We start from the raw sequence: 11467 nt of genomic DNA, 5'->3' as shown, positions 1-11467 counted from the left end.
TCAACCTTGGATGAAGAGGTAGCAGCAAGGGCCATGGTCGAAGGATCATCTTGATAGTTCTCGTCCATACGATGCCAACAGTTGATGGCAGTATGGCCGAATTTGTCACAGATTTGACATTGGGGTCGATTGCCCCGACCACGGCCACCACCACGCGGTGACCATGTGCCACCACGAGACGGCATACCAGCTCGGCCATGAGTTGCACCGCGAGGGTACGTGCCTCCAGGTGCACCACCGCGCCCGCGACCGCGTCGTCCACCGCCGCGACCTGCATAGTGAGCGGACATACCCATATTGACTTGCAGATCAGCTTCATGTTGGAGGCGCCGGGCTTCAAAAACCAAGAGATGTGAGAAGACGTCGTCGAGGGAGAGCTCTTCATTCTTGGTAGTCATCGACGTAACGAAGGGGTCATAATCAGCCGGTAGCCCCGCAAAGAGATAGGAGAGAATCTCATCATCTCTAAGAGGAGCCCCAGCCACCGCTAATTCGGAGGCGAGACCCGTGATCTTGCGGTAAAAATCAGCAGCAGAGAGGTCGCGCTTACGCGCCGTGGCGAGTTCCTGGCGGATCTGAATGACCCGCGCTTTGGAGGAGGAGGCATACTTCTTCTGAAGGGAATCCCACACAGCCTTAGCAGATGTGGCGTCCCAGACATCCTGGAGAACCTCAGGAGTCATGGACGAAAGCAAACCGCTGAGCAGCTGTTGCTCTTGGCCATACCAGCGCTCGTAGTCGGGATTGGGGGCATCCGTCGTGCCGGCTGACGTGATAATCGGCTTGGTCTTGAGAGGAGCAGTATTGGATCCATTGAGGAAACCAAGAAGCTTCGAACTGCGAAGATATGGCAGCAGCTGTGCACGCCAAAGGAGATAGTTTGTTTTTGTGAGCTTGATGGTGACAACTTGGTGGATGGGAATTGGTGGAGAGGAGGATGTTGGCGTGGTGGTCATGGCAACGTACAGGAAGAGATGCAGCAAGAGAGATGGAGGAGGAGAGGAGGCGGTGGAGAAAATTGTGGAGATTAATTAGGATTTCCTTGGCTCTGATACCATGTTAGGATAATGAAAGGCTGCACCATCTCAGGTACGCCCAGGTCTCTTTATATAGAAAAAGATTACATGCATGGGATACAACCGAAGGCAACAATAGTGCCGAGATTCTAGGAGAGATAAACAACCCTGCATGCCTTATCTTTTATTCCTAACAATACTTAATATTACATCAACAGTATAGTAGTGGAAAAAAAGAAGATACAAAACTCTTAGCGAGAGAACCATCGCACTGCCTGCGCCACTGGTGATGAAGTCATCATCCTTTGGATAGATTTTCATTTGGCGAAGAGCACGTCCATGTCCTCGAGACTCCGGCCTTTGGTCTCCGGCATCCGCGCATACACGAACACGCATGCGGCCGCCCCCACGACGGCGTACAGGAAGAAGCATCCGGGCATGGTGATCGCGTCCGCGAGCGAGATGAACGTCATGCTGACCAGCGCGCACGTTAGCCGGTTCACCGCCATGCCCAAGCTGGCGCCCTGCGCACGTAGGCGCAGCGGCATGATCTCGGCGCTGTACGTGCCCGCTAGCGGTCCGAACCCAATCGAAAACGCTGCCATGAAGGCCAGCACCGACAAGACGCTGGCCGCCATGCTCGCGGCCGACGCCACGCCGATGCAGAGCGTCACGCCCAGCGACGCCATGGACGCGGCCACGCCGGCCGTGCTCGCGAGGAGGAGCGGTCGCCGTCCGAGGCGGTCCGAGAAGAGGGTGGCCACCAGGACGAAGCACATCTTGACGACGCCGACGCCGATGGTGGCGCCGAGGATGGCCTTGTTGGACGACATACCGGCCTTGCGGAACACCAGCGGGCTGTAGAGCACGATGGCGTCGATGCCGGAGGCTTGCTGGAAGAAGTGCACGCCGACGACGCAGACGAGGATCCGGCGCACGCTCGCCGACGGCCGGACGAGCAGCTCCTTCCAGGCGTTGCCTCCGTCACTATCGCTGCTACCCTGTGGCTGTGGCTCCTCTTTGACGGCCTGCTTGATCTCCTCGAGGCGCAGGTCGGCCTCGGCCGGGGTGTCCGAGGTGCGCACGAGCACCGCGCGCGCATCCGCGTGGCGCCCGCGCATCGCGAGCCACCGCGGCGACTCTGGCATGGCGAGCACGCCCACGGCGAGCAGCACCGGCGGAAGCACGCCCACCGCATACATGGTGCGCCAGCCAAGGTGCACCGGCAAGCCGGCGAAGGCGTAGTTGGACACGTAGCTCAGAAGTAAGCCGAGGCTGACGAACATCTGCGCAAGCAGAGCAACCACATCAAACTAATTAAGTTCAGAACGAAACAGGCGGCGTGCAGTTTGGACGTTCCATTCCATGCATGCATAATTAACTTGCATACACATACGTCAAGAAACGACGATAGAAAGCCGCGCATGGACGCCGGCGATATCTCGGCGTTGTAAACCGAGGTGACAACGATGGAGAAGCCGGAGCCGACGCTGGTGATGCATCGCGCGGCCATGAGCGCAGGGTAGCTGGCGCCCAGCGACATGGCGAGCGCGCCGGCCATGAGGAAGACGTTGGCCAGCACGAGAGTGCCGCGGCGGCCGAGCAGGTCGGCTGCCCAGCCGGCAGCGAGGATGGACATGAGCATGAACACGTTGATGGAGCCCGCGAGCACCTCGATCTGCGCGTCCGACAGGCCCAGGTCCTCCCGGATGAACAGCTGCGCGCCGCTCATCAGCGCGAGATCTGCGAGCAGAAAGAAGTAGAGCACTCATACCACCATGACATCGAATCTAACACATGCACGGCTGCAGCTACTACGATCGAGATGGTTGTTGAGTGGTATGGCATACGTACTGTAGCCCATGAGGATGGTGGTCATGGACGCGAGCGTGGCGCAGGCGAAGGCGTACATGTTCCGGCGCGGCGGCTTGCCGGACTTCGTGGACGACGCGAGCAGCGGCGCCGTAGCACCATCATCGGCAGTGCCGTCGGCGTGTGCCATGGCGTACGCCGTTGGTTCTTCTCGGTGCGTAGCCCGTGGCGGCCGCCGGCGTTACTGTATAATGACACTCTCTGTTATCACTACTAGTAGAGAAGAGTTCTAACCTGGTGGTTCACACAAATTTAGACTAACAATTTTAGTTACCGCACGCCGATAAAAATAAATAGGTGGAGTCGGCTTATTTTATAGCTAGAGGCTTGTAAGTTGTATGTGTGTACCGTCCGGTTGCCTGATTTTATAGCTAGCTAGAGGCTTTCAAGTTGCAACAGATCTATGCTCGTCGTCCATGATTGATGGCGAAGGTGAGATCTGGCCGCGTGAAGACGATGAGCAAGCCAGCCTGCGAGATCTAAGTCCCTATTTTTCTATGTCTGTTAGCTCGTGGAAACGATGAGTGACTGCTATACCTAACATGGGAGCTCTGCCGTGGCCAAGATGCTTTAATTTGGTTCTCGTAGATTGGAAGCACACAGAATATAGGGAGACTATATATCTAATCTAAAGGAGAAGCACGATCGAAGTATAGGCGGTCACATGAACAACTTGTATAACATGCCATCTGTCCTTTGTCTAATGACATCAGAGTATCTAAAGTACCGAAAGAGAGATACGGAGAAGAGCGGAGAGTAGGTCACAAATTGTGCTCAACCTAGCTAGAGACGACCTAGAGTCCGCATGTGAAAAGTCAGAGCTTATATTAGAGGTACAGCGTGCCTAAAACATTAGGTCACCTTGCTACTCACCACCGACCGATAAATACAACTACGAAAAAGATTACAAGCTCAAATATAATGGAGCATCAATGACGGCATATGCGACGATGGTTAGTTTGTCAGGTTGCCCACTACATGATATACACCGTTAGGAATAGATCCGGATACTTATTTAAATGTTAGGTTTTTGTTCATTTTTCTTCGATTGCGAACAAATAGGATATAAAATTTTGTATGTAAATTTATATTCTTGCTTTTAGCATTGAGCTTATTAAGATTAAAAAATAAACCTAAATTTGTTTTATATATTTTTAAATATTTGATATAAAATCCAGATACGGATTTAGATTCAGATGTTTTTCACCTTTTCGTTGTAGTGCGGAAATAATGCACAAAAAATATACAATAATTTATTTTTTGTCTTTCATAGTATTCTTAACAAGATGACTAAAGATCAACGCCAAATTCTATGCATATCTATGTTAAAATATTAATTTTGTCATATAATTCGGATGTTTAGTATCCATCCCTACCAAACGTCCCTGCCAAGCCAGGTTGCAGACAGGGCTGGGCAAAAAACCCGTAACCTGAAACCCGAACCCGGAATACCCGAAACCCGAATTTTGTTCGGGAATTTCGGGTAGCAACTTGCAAAACCCAAATTTATTTCGGGTAATTAGGGTATCACAATCGGGTACCCGAAATACCCGAATTACCCGAACTTTCATGTGTCATGTACCCATGTCATGCTTAGTTATTAATTTGTATATCTATAATTATGTGTATGTGCGCATAATTTGTGATTCTAGATTGCTTGTGTTTTATATGTTCATGTATATCATTATTCAAACTATATTTTTATAGTAATTTAATAGGGTGTATGTGTTTTATGAAGCCGACACAATAGTTCGGGTAGTTCGGGAATACCCGAACCCGAAATTTCGGGTACCCGAATTTTCGGGTATTGCAAAACCCGTTGTAATTTCGGGTAACGATTCTTGAAACCCGAAATTTTGAAAACCCGAATTACCTGACCCAAAATATTCGGGTAACCCGAACGCCCACCCCTAGCAGACATTCAAGACAAAAAAAAATTGAAGTGTTTCCAATGCATAAGAACTTGGAAGATAAATTTGTCTCACAACCACAACTCATAAGCGGTATGTATTGAGTACTATATTTATAAATTTTGAATGTACTTATTTGGTCTACACATTTCTTGAAGATTTGAATTATATTTTGTTATTTTTGTCATATTAAATATCAATTATACCATTAGTTTAGTTTTAAAAGTTAGTCTTATCTTAGTAGCCCTTTCTTTGATCCATTTCTGGATCCAAGACTGCCCTCAACGCTTGGTTTTGATGGGAGTTTTAGTCTAGTTGTCATAATCCACCTTTATGAATGCCCTTGTATGAAGTGAATTCTACCCTAAGAGTGATTGTGTTATGTGATCCTTTGGGTTATTTAGTCTGACTCGTGGACCTTTGGCTCATGGTTGCCGGAGAATAACAGAGTTATGCTGCTGAAATCATGAACAGAAGGTACACGAGTCGAAGACCAAATAACATGCAACAGCTGCTATTCTTAGGCCATCCAAAATATGTTAGACAATTCGGACTATGCATCTCACAAGTAAATGTGAGATGCGCCATTCTCGAATGGGTGACACATACGTTTTCCTAAATGTATGTCCTATACGTAAGTAATTGAGCCAACAACAGTATAAATGCGTGAAAAAAATAGGTACCGCCATTTACCCTAAACACAAGTGCTTCAGGTAAATGGAAGTATCTACAATGATATCGTATTCAAAATTAAGTGTCACGTGGAAATATTTAGCATACTAGTATTAGCATAATTCATATCCAAATAGCGACTATAAAATATGTAGCATACTAATATTAGCATAATTCATATCCAAATAACGATTGCAAAATATATCTAGCATACTAGTATTAGCATAGTTCATATCCAAATAGTGATTGCAATTGCAATTGCAGCAACACAAAAGATTACTCTAATTGAACACAAAAGAATTAAATCTTTGAAGCGTTGGAGCAAACCGGGGAGCATCAGCGAGAGCGCGGCCACCGAGCATCGGGTGTCGTGGGCGAGGACAATGGGCGGGGGCGCAACCACTGAGTGTCGGCGAGGGGCGGGGGCGGCCACCGAGTGTCGAACTTCGGGGGCAAGGATGTTGGACGGGGCAGCGGCTGGTGTGCGACGCATAGCGGACGTCACAGTGGCAGGGCACGCGCCCGAGCGAGTAGCACAGAGGCGGTGGCGACCGGACGCAGTGGTGGTGGCGGCGATGCTAGGGTAGAAGGGAATGAGCACGAGAAAGAGAAGAAAGAAGAGGAGGCGTGCGCGTGGTTACTTAATAAATCGGTTGTCACACCCGGGTTTTAGGGGCACCAAACCCGGGCGCGAATAATCAAATGTGTGATGGGATCAAGTCTCGCACATATGATGACTTATGGTATAAAAACGAACGTCACATCACTAATATATAATAGAGTCCTGTACAAAATAGTTAATTAATTACATCATACGAAGACAACGATCCAGCAATCATAGTTGACTGGGAGACGACGGCCTAGACCTCTCACGAACTCATCGCGACATCTTTCATGCTCCTCCTCCTATGGTACCTGTTCTTGACCTAGGGGAATGTGAGTACAACAAGGGTGAGCTCACATATGTTCATCGCTCAATAAGCTGTGGGGAATAATGTGCATGAGCTCACTGGTAGGGACTCATGTGAAGTGTAAGGCTTACCAAATGAGATGGTTAAAGCTAAGCATTGCTTTTAAAGTTGGTCAAAATTTTATTAACAATTACTAAGTATACATAGATACCAACTCAATTAAATAAGAGATCACAATTAATAACAACACCCATAATGCAATGCATATGACAATTTAAGCTTAGTTCTATAAATTAATCATGCAAGAGTCCTGAGCTGCTCATGATCGCTAGCACGGCTGATATACCAGTTTTACACTCTGCAGAGGTTGCACATCTTTATCCACAAGTCGTGTTCCCCATTTGCCACGGGGTTGTACAGACCCCATACACCTCTACCGAGGAAGTGAGGCAGGGTAGCACTACGAGGCCTTTCCAAAGTTCCATTAGTTCAAGAATACACATTACAGTTTCAGAACGAAGGAAGCATAGAATCCCTCGTCCGAACTGCCATTGCAGCAGTTCGACCCGAGGACCTCCCTATACTCTGCAGCGACGCCTCCCCGCTTGCCCCTTTCGGGTAAGGTAATCTCTCTCTAGCTTTCCTAATTACTTGACCAAGGGCATCCCATTCTACCCTTGTGGTAGCACTGTATTCTCAAGTTAAGCTCCATGTTCCAAATAACATAATGATCTTGTTATGAACAATAATTAAAACAACAATATAATTGGAACATGATCATAATTCATTTGTAACATTAATCCCAAAACTAGGTAGAGCAATAGCAAATCTACCCAATAGTTCATATGTTTGCAAGCTGTGGGATAGTCAATACTAGGGATACCTATTAGGTCCCACCAAATTAACCTAAACATGTGTAACACCCTGAATTTGAGGGTATAAAATTTCTTTCCTAATATCCACCAAATTCGGTTGTTACTCTCTCTCTCTTCCTTAGATTTTCTTTTCCTTTCCTAAACAGTGGAGAGTTATTTTGTGTGTGAGTGTGTATATATATATGTTGAGTGTAGTAAAATAGAACCCTAAAAGAGTCCTCGATTTTTGCATAACACGCCGATATATTTTATTGTATGTTGAATTGTTGTGGTGGTGCATCCATTCAAACTCATGGAGTATATTTGAATTTTGGATTTCAAAAAAACTAACTAAATCAGGATTCGAATAGGAAGAGAAAAAAAAGAAAGAAAAGCTTTCCTCAACCCCCAGCCAGCCTCCCGCGCGGCCCACACGCCATTTTTCCCACCCCGGCCCACTCCCACGCGCAGCCGCACGGCCCAACTAGGCCCATCCCGCGCGCCCCTTCCCCAAACCCTAGCGCCGCCGCCCTGTTCCTGTGGCCCACGCGCATGGCCCACCCCGCAGCCCCCAGCCCCGCGTTCCCTAAACCCGCGCCGCTGCGTTCCCTGAGCCCCGCCCGCGGAAGTCGCTCGCCTAGCCGCACGGCGCGGTTGCGCGCTCGCCTAGGCCGCGATTGGTTGTGCGCTGCCCCTGGCAGCAGGGCCCAGCAGCCATGCCCGCGGGCTCCAGTTGCGAGGCCGCTCCCTTCGGCGCCCACATCGCAAACCCGCAGAGCCACCTCCCCTCTCCATCTTCTCCCCACGGCACCCTGTTCATCTTCTCCGTTAACTGCTCCCTCCGCAGTCAGCGCGCACGTCCATGGACCCGTGCCTAAAGTTCCAAAGCCAGAACCAGAACCACCTGCGCCCCCATCTTTCGCCTGCGCAGTTGGTTGCCCCCACCCCTCTTCTCCTCGCGTACTGCCCCTCGCCATGGCTGCTCCACGTCTAGAAACTGCACGCCGCTTCATGCCTGCCCTTGCACGCCGGCGTCGTCGTTTCTCGCTTCCGGTGTTCATCGACCGGTGCTCCTTCTCTTCATCGTGGTCAAGTAAGTACGTCTGTGCCACAACCTAGCCTTGCTGCGCGCCCAGCCACATCCGTATCTGTACATGCGTGCGACCAGAACCCGTCTCGACGCGGCTCGTGCCCGCGACTCGCTCGCGCGCCCCGGCACAGCCTCTCGTGCCCTTGCATGTCGCGCAGCACCAGTTCATGGTCGTGCCGTCATGCCCTCGGCCGAAGTTTGCCATGCGTAGGGCTTCCCGCGCGACACGTTTGCCGGCCCGCGCATACATGAAAAACCCCAAACCATGTTCTCGCAGCACGCACATCGCCCTCGTGCAATGCGCGTCTCATCGTGCTTTAGAGTTAAAACGGCGATTATTCGAGTAAAAACACAATCAGAGTTAAGTAATGATTTTATTGGTGCTTACAATAATTGCTCGCTAATATGGCTCAGTCGAATATAATATTATAATCAATATTCGCGTAGTGCGTTTAAGTCGACGCATACCGTTCGCGCGCATCGTGCGTGTCGTTCACACGTGTCGACGCGCGCTGTCGTGTGCGCCGTTCCGCGCACCTTGTTCAGCGGGTTGTGTGTCATGTCGCGCGGCAATAAACTATCTCAGCTAGAATCACTCACATTAATTAATTTACATAATTAAACGATAATTACCGAGTAGTAAACCAATCGGGACTAAGTGTTAATTCTAATGAGAGCGTGCGATAAATACCTGTTTATGTGATTATTCTGATAGAAATGCTTTTGAATTAATATACTTAATATAAACATGATATATGTTAGTGATTCATGCATGTCACGTGTGTTGTCGCGTGCTGTTCGTATGGCATCGTTTGCGCGCCATCGTGCTGTTCGCGCACGTAGTCGCGTTGACTCGCGCGTGTCGCACGCTATTGTGCTCGTTGTTTCGCGTACGCGCAGCGTGTCGTCGGGGTCCCGATGACATTCGTCTACCCCTAGACGACGTTCGTCTACCCGTAGACGACGCCCGTCTACCCCCTAAACCCGTTCGTCTACCCCGCGTGTTAGTAGCATTATTTTGTCGCGACACAGGCTTTCGTTAATTATTTAGTTAGTTGATAATTATTAAAATAGAAATCTAGTTAAGCCTAACTTACAATTTTAATTGGCGCTTTGAAAATACCGATTAACATGATTAATGCCACCTTAAATGTTTTGTGAAATAATATTGATTTAGTATAAACGCGATGATTATTAGTAATTCTCGCGTGCCGTAGGTGTTGTCTGCGTGTTTTCGTGCGTGTTGGGCTCATAGTCGTGTGCTGATTCGCACTGTTTCGTGTGTCATCAGCGTGCTATGTCGCGTGTGTCCGCGCGTCGTTTGCACGCTGTCGTGTTGGGTTCGTCGTCGTCACGTTGTCTGTGCTTGCCACGCGTGGTGCACGCGCTAGGTCGCGTACGGTCGTGCTGTTTCACGCGTTACGTATTTTGTCTCGCTCTGCTAATTCGTCCCGCTTAGAGTCGCTGATGTTATTTAAATTACTTATTTAACTAAGAATTGTTAGTGGTTAGCTAATTAAAACTGTGCGATAGCTCTAGTTTCATTTTAAATAAATATTGATTAATATAATCAGATCAAACTAAATGTTATGATTAATACTCGTTTAGTGTAGACGCGATAACTTCTCGACCGTAGCCTTGACCGTCACGTTTCTTTTTCCTCGCGTGACCGTAGTAACACGCTCTATTTCGTTTTGTATGTTTTATTATGTTTGTATTTGTATGGTGTAATGTTCTTATGCATATATGTGTTTGCTTGCTTCTGTCTGTTCGTCTTCGCTTCACGTTGCGATTAGAGTGTGATCCATCTACAAGCTTCAAGGAATCGACGGTCAAGCTTCGACGGCCAAGTGATCAAGCTCTCTGAGTTATATGAGAATGAAGACCCTGAGCATCTATTTGGTGAAGGCAAGTGTCCTCTGACCCATTATGTCCCATTTACTTTATAATTCACTGTCTCGTATACTATGAACAACCTAAGGATTTACTAGCTTTCTATTTACCTTGTCCTTGATTACCTCTTAGGTTACTATGGTTAGATTCATGTTGTTGCTTTACTTTAATCAATGAACATGATGTGAACACTTATGATACGATGTTGTCATTATTATTATGATGTTGGACTGGTGATACTTTAGGGGGCTCGAGCAGTTTCTCGAGTGCCTCTCCGTAAGGACCTATCAATTGGATGACCGCCCGGGAAAACAGTGCAACCATGAGGGTGGAATGGGACGCCCTTAGCTAAATAATTAGAGGAACTGGGGTGTAGTTCGCTTCGGCGTCGTGTTGTTAATGGGGCTCGGTGTATGCGGCTCGCTCTGCCAAGGTTGGTTCGCCCCTTGGGGAGGAGTGCGATGCATTTAGGAAACCTAACGGACGGCTACAGCCTCAGGGAATCTTTGTAAAGGTTTCATAGTGAATCCCTGGCCATTCACCTTGGGAGTGAATAAGGGTCTTGCAAGCTCGGGCTAGAGAGGGAATCACGACTTGTGGGTAAAGTGCACAACCTCTGCAGAGTGTTATGAAACTGATATATCAGCCATGCTTGCGGTTATGAGCGGCCAAGGGAGCTCCATTGATTAGAGACACATTGACCAGAGATGTTTTGTTTACAGATGATGATGAGGATAATGATGGTTTTTATGATTATGATTATGCTTATGGTTTCTGGTAGTCTTTCCGTTTGGAAAGAGTACTTTTGGGTTAACAACTTGGGTTAATGATAAAACCTGGCTCTCTACTAGTAATAATTACCTGATCAACTAAAAGCAACTGCTTGACCTTAACCCCACATAAAGCTAGTCCACTATAGCCAAACGGGACATTTGCTGAGTACGTTGATGTGTACTCACCATTGCTTTCACAAAACACCAGGTTGCCTTTGGTGCAATCTATGCTCAGGTAAAGAAGAAGGCGTCGAGGTGGATCTCTAGGAGTTCCAAGACGTCGACGAGTTCGAGGATTAGGCTAGCGACCTCCCCCAGTCAGCTGCCTATGGTGGGTTTATTTACGTTGGCTATGTTTCGATTCTGTGTACTTTGATTTATATTATGTAAATGGCTCTAGTCTATAAGATTATTACTTACTCTTTATTGTTATTCGAAGCATTGTGCTATGATGAGTCATTTTTGTAATCGCTGTG

General features: G+C 48.1%; 1 protein-coding gene across 2 annotated transcripts; it reads right to left on the bottom strand.

Annotated features, from left to right (window-relative positions):
* Window positions 1-1059: 1059 nt before the first annotated feature.
* LOC103652753 (polyol transporter 5) lies at window positions 1060-3383 on the bottom strand. Of its 2 annotated transcripts, XM_008679724.2 has the most exons (4): window positions 3151-3383; window positions 2871-3072; window positions 2413-2759; window positions 1060-2302 (listed from the first exon to the last, which is right to left on the bottom strand). In XM_008679724.2, exons 2-4 carry the CDS (start codon window positions 3016-3018, stop codon window positions 1334-1336), a joined length of 1464 nt encoding a protein of 487 aa, XP_008677946.1. In that variant the 5' UTR covers window positions 3019-3072; window positions 3151-3383; the 3' UTR covers window positions 1060-1333. The 2 variants fall into 2 exon arrangements, with proteins under 2 accessions (XP_008677946.1, XP_008677945.1); XM_008679723.2 differs by having other exon boundaries at window positions 2871-3383.
* Window positions 3384-11467: the final 8084 nt, after the last annotated feature.

This window comes from Zea mays, chromosome 4 (genome assembly GCF_902167145.1).
Source record: "Zea mays cultivar B73 chromosome 4, Zm-B73-REFERENCE-NAM-5.0, whole genome shotgun sequence".
Classification (NCBI taxonomy): domain Eukaryota; kingdom Viridiplantae; phylum Streptophyta; class Magnoliopsida; order Poales; family Poaceae; genus Zea; species Zea mays.
The sequence above is the reverse complement of the archived record's forward strand: the minus strand, read 5'-3'. Positions and strand labels throughout refer to the sequence as shown.